This window comes from Diprion similis, chromosome 2 (assembly GCF_021155765.1).
Source record: "Diprion similis isolate iyDipSimi1 chromosome 2, iyDipSimi1.1, whole genome shotgun sequence".
NCBI lineage: Eukaryota > Metazoa > Arthropoda > Insecta > Hymenoptera > Diprionidae > Diprion > Diprion similis.
The window spans coordinates 15,300,705-15,306,019 of record NC_060106.1 but is presented as its reverse complement, the minus strand read 5'-3'; the positions used below and the strand labels follow the sequence as shown (position 1 = coordinate 15,306,019).

At 41.7% G+C, this 5,315-nt stretch overlaps 1 protein-coding gene across 1 annotated transcript; it reads left to right on the top strand.

The window, feature by feature from the left end:
• Nucleotides 1-406: 406 nt before the first annotated feature.
• On the top strand, nt 407-4,952 carry LOC124415940 (glycine-rich cell wall structural protein 2-like). The gene is made up of 4 exons (XM_046896695.1): nt 407-553; nt 1,616-1,748; nt 3,881-4,094; nt 4,577-4,952. Exons 1-4 carry the CDS (start codon nt 533-535, stop codon nt 4,836-4,838), a joined length of 630 nt encoding a protein of 209 aa, XP_046752651.1. The 5' UTR covers nt 407-532; the 3' UTR covers nt 4,839-4,952.
• Nucleotides 4,953-5,315: the final 363 nt, after the last annotated feature.

The following is a 5,315-nucleotide window of genomic DNA, read 5'->3' as shown; positions in this document are numbered from 1 at the left end:
CCATTACACGTAATTAGAACACTTTGTAAAAACAGACGACAGATACGACTGCAGCGAGTTGTACTTGAGCTAGTTTCAGAAAAATAGTTAGTGTTGTGCAGTGATATTTGGGGTCAGGTGCAAACTGCGAGACAGGTAAACAAGTCTGGTCAAACTGTGGATTTGCATCACAGGCCAGGATCGAGCGTAAAACACGCATGATATTACACATTTGCATGAACATGCAATAAGTGAGCGCAAGTCGTGATATTTCCCACGGACAATATTTTCCATGACCTTCGTTACCTCATAGACTCTTAGGTCAGCCGCGAACCTCCAAAGCAAATGTGCGCGTAGGTAAATCTGAGACTGAACGAATCCTGGGAGGAAGTCGCCACCTTCGACAGGAAACACTGAGGGGGGGACATGGTGTCTGAAATATATACCGACAACGCCGTTCGAACGCTCGCAGAGCAACACCTTCTCCCGACATATCAATTTCCGGTAGAACTGGTCAACATTCACAAGATATCATCTGAAGTCTGTGTGCAAAATGCGTACTACATGCTTGTCTGTGAGTATTGCCACGGAATTTTTCAATCACAATATAAGTCGGCCGGCGCACGGTTCATCACTCGCATAATTAATTTTCACTTCATTGAGATCTTTACCATCTCAGGCTGAGGTTTTGTTTCATCCTTCAAGGAACTTCATTTTTCTTTAAATTTTCGAGAGGGCGTATAAAACATCAAACACCCTTCGTAGCACCAAGCATTCCGTTCAAAGATCAAATCTCCGTTGAGATCCCGCAAATTGCATTCTGTTTATTGCGAGTCCCGCGGTTTAACGGTTACTCACCACGATAAGAAGACGAGCTCTGAACTTACGTGAATAATGCGTTCCAGCTTCTGTAGCTACCATTTGTCCCCGTCCAACCGTGAACAACTTGTACCCCTGAAACACAACATGCCGCGGTTTTCCTCTGCATTTTCGTAAATTGCCTAAGTTTAATAGTGTGACTTTATACAGCCGCGGTAGGATGCGTGTATTTGTCATTACGACGCCTGCGGAAAGTGAGAAATTGTATAACGCTTAGGTATCTGGCGCTATATAATTATATCATACGTTGTGTCGCGACTGATTTCAATTCGTCATTTGTAAGTGAATCCGATGCCTCGTCCGAGCAATTCACGATACACCTTATCGTTTGGGACGTATTTGGTCCACGGGAATTGAGTTTTTCCCTCTTCGCTGTAGAAACTCTGGCTAGTCCCGAAAACCCATGAGACAAGGCAACAGGATCAATCACCAATTCTGTTATAAAGATGTGTCGGAAAGAAATGGTCCAGAGTGTCTAGACTGCAGGGATTTTCAAGTTTTTTAACTTACTTGGAAAGATGTTCAGAAATTCAGAAATAGATTCTTGTAATTGTACTAGCTACAAATCCTCTTTCCTTTAGACTTTCGCCCGTATTCTATTGTCGTTAGTAATCGACTATCTAGTCTCAATAATCGATGTACTAAATTATGGATATTGATCAAATGAGATATCGAACGCGAGCGTACAATTCATGTAATCTAAGATTCTCCTTTCCCAAAACACCATTGTTTCTGAAATTCATTTTGTTTATCGCAGATCCTGTTCTTGTGCCTTTCGGCACTGAATTGCGCAGTTGTCGACAGTGCCAAACTCCGAGAGTCAGCGTCTGCTACCGGGTCGAAGGTCACGGACGAATCAAAAGACTTGGACGCGTCAGCGAGTAGCCACGGTGAGTTGATTGCACGTTACACGAAATGATCGCATGAAAATTGGCCAAGTATCCTAATATATGTGGCCTGTGTAAGCCTAACTTGCGTCGTTTAGTCGACTCGCAATCGACCCACGTATAAGTACGCACTTTACTGATCCATCAAGCTCAAGGTCATGGAATGCCACGTGTTAACAGATTCATGCAAAGAGAAACTCACTTTATGGACGCATTATCTTCTCTACGATCTTGTAAGCATGAGCTGATTAATCATTTGCTACAGAAACGTATTCAAACTATCCCGAGATTTAGAATATACCAGAAAAAAACTCGTACGATTCACTACAAGTACGCATCAGCCATGATAGATTCCTCGTCAAACCATCATCCCCCCACCCCATATGTAAGAAGAATGCTCACTTTACCCGCTGGCAAACATCCGTTCATAATATTGCCAAACTTTTGGAATGCAAGGGACTCTCGAAAATGTTCGCTTTTAGTTCTGCATTAAATCGTAGATTTGGCTCTGCGGTGTCCATTTAATCCCAAAGCTTTCCCAAGCTTATCCGTAACGACTGACGGTGAAAACTTAAGCTGAAGTGCTTACGTCAACTGTGTGAAGTAGCTCAATGTCGACCGAACCGTTAACTAACTCTGATTAATAACTGCCATTGTTTGCTCATTAAACGCGTGTATACCTGCACGTGTTACGTCTTGTCTCTTTGCTCCGCATGCTTCATCGCTTCTCACAGTTCCTGATTGTCACCTTATGCAACGAGTATGCGTCACCTGGAATCTGCACTCGTGGCTGCTTGAACCAGAATTTTGATGGATTCCAAGAACGCGTGGAGCACCGAGATGATTATTTGTTCCAGTTGAACTCATTGGTAGATTCGTCGTTCAATTAATTTCTCGAATTGTTTTGGGAGGTTTAATTATAATGGGGGTGTATTGATTACTTACAGTCATTCGATCCAACGTAAACAGACTATTTTTATGATACTATTATTTTGTTAGCTCCTAATGACTGTATATGTTTGTTTTTGTTTTTTATTTTGGACATGAAGGCCACTAGCCTCGTGTTGTTCGTGGTAAACTGATCTCAAGTACTGGAGCAGATGACACACCGGTTCATGAACGGATCTGACGTCGTTTCCTCTTGCGTGAAGACAATCTTTCCCTGTCACTACGATTTCTGTCTCCCGCTGAATACTTCGTTATGTGAATATGCCCGTGCATTATGACCGGCTTATGTATCAACGTAATTTACTGAACCTTGTGCAGGCTTGACTGATTATTACGGCTTTTCCTCGTGTGACGCCCCCACGTTGAGCTGTGTTTTCTGGCTCTTAGTGCGTTTAATGAGCTTACAGATATTCCTATACTTCGAACCCTCTGTTCGACACTCCGAGAGCCACAGAATGATTCACTGTATCACATAACCAATAATGAGTAAGAGCCAGAATCAATGTGTTCTCAATCTACTGGAAAAAAAAGGTTTTGTTTAGTGGCGAACCGATATTCACATATAAAGGCAGAGATATTTTTGGTATAACTGTCATACGTTGTACCTTCCGAATTTTTATATTTCTAATGTTGTTCGACTCAAGGTATATGAAGCACAGTGATATGACAAAATCGTTCTTGCAGAAACCCTTTTTTCCGATAGTCTACTATGGTGTGTTGTTATGAATATATCACGAATCTCGACGTCCATGTAGGTCGTTGTTATTTTGTTCATTCAGATAACTGTTTTTTCAATTGCTATCCAGATCATAACCGGAATCAATTAAGCAATCTACTGAAAATAAGTATAGAATATCAATTTGATTAGCTAATCGCAGAGTGACAAGTCAAACGACAACAAAACTGCCTTTTCAATCTTTTCCTCAACGCTGTGTTTTCCTATCATTATTTTTTTCGCCGCTCTAATATTCGTACAACGATATTAACGTAAAAAATACGTTATAGAAAGTGGTAGATAAACGACCTTATACTGGAATCAAACTGCCTTGACGTACAGTTTTATGGCTCCACTTAAAACGCGCTCGTTTTAGGACTATGTGAATCGCGTGAAGAAAGAATGTACGCAGAAAATGCGAGATTTCATGAGATATCTGATACTTTTTACGAACCGAACTTTTTTGTTACAGCATTTCTCTCGAGGAGAGATTACTTTGATGGCAGCCCCGGAGGAGAGAATGGTTTTGGGGATATAGGAGGTGGCGTTGGAGTGTATCCCGGCATCGAAGGCGGGTCCACATACGGCTCTGGGAATATATATCAAGGTGCCGGGTTGGCACCTGATTATCGCGGTTACCGTGCTGGAGGATACGGGAATGGAATTATTGGCGGAGGACATACAGGGTAAGCAAAGAGAAGCTCTCGCGACGCCCACACAGTTGAAAAGCGATGGAAAAACGTTCGAGTAGATTCTCTACCAGCTAAAAGAATCTTGGTAGTTCTGGGATGGTGGGTAAACAAACCGATTGCTCGATGGGGCTCAATCTTGAGAGGGTGAACGACGCTTTTCCGTACTTCGCTTCGTTTTTTACCAGAGAGAGCTCTGCTGAAAATAAATTAATTCAATTACCGTTCCAATCTCGTGTAGGAGCTCTTGAAGCCACTCTAGCTACAAGCGTGTGTTTTGTAACTTGGCCCAGAAAATTCCCTGAAACTGGTTGCTTAATATCGCGTTATCTAATTGTAAGCCAAATTCATTGATCGGGGTTTTAGAACACGAATCTTGGAATCACGTCTCGTCGGATTGCTATTCGAAGTTTGTCAATTAGAACTACAAGTCAGTTACTTGGCGAGCAAATACAAACCATAAAGTTCATGAATTTCAGTTACGGATATTACGGCACTACTGGATATGGACTTGGTTCTTCTGGTTACGGCCGTAATTATGGAGTTGGAGGTCTGGATTCTAACGATGGTATTGGATCTGGAGTTTATGATGATGGATATTCGGTTTACCGGGGTACTAGACGTGGCTACAGTGGTTACGGAGGAAGAGACAGTGTAGGATACGATTCCTACCCGTACCGAGGAAGCGGAAGTTATGGACGCAGTGGTTATCAACCATCCGGCTACCGAGGCTACTCTTAAGGGCAAAGCATTATCGCATCCATAATTCCGGAACTATACATAGACGTGGACGAGAGGCGTTTTACAGGAATTTTCATAACTCGAGTTGAAAATGTCATATTTTCATTGCATCGAAGATTTGACTGAAGCCTGTAGATTTAAACATCAATACAAATCTGTATCATTTATATTTTTCAATTTTTAGAAATAAGTAACTTTTCGGAATAATCCAAGCACATTTGTCCGTGCCTTTGACTCAAATTTGAAACATATCTTACTATGAAATTCTTTCCAGCTATAAGAAACAATTAATTGCTTACGAACAAAATAATGCCTGGATGTATTACTTTTTATCCTTCCTCGGGGGTTTCTGATTTCATGACAATACTTAAAACTGGCGCATGATTCGTCTTACCACGCGATTACAAGGTACAGTCTCGTCTCACTGAGCCAAAAATTTTAAATACCTTCACAACAGGAGTTGAAGCCCAGATCCAA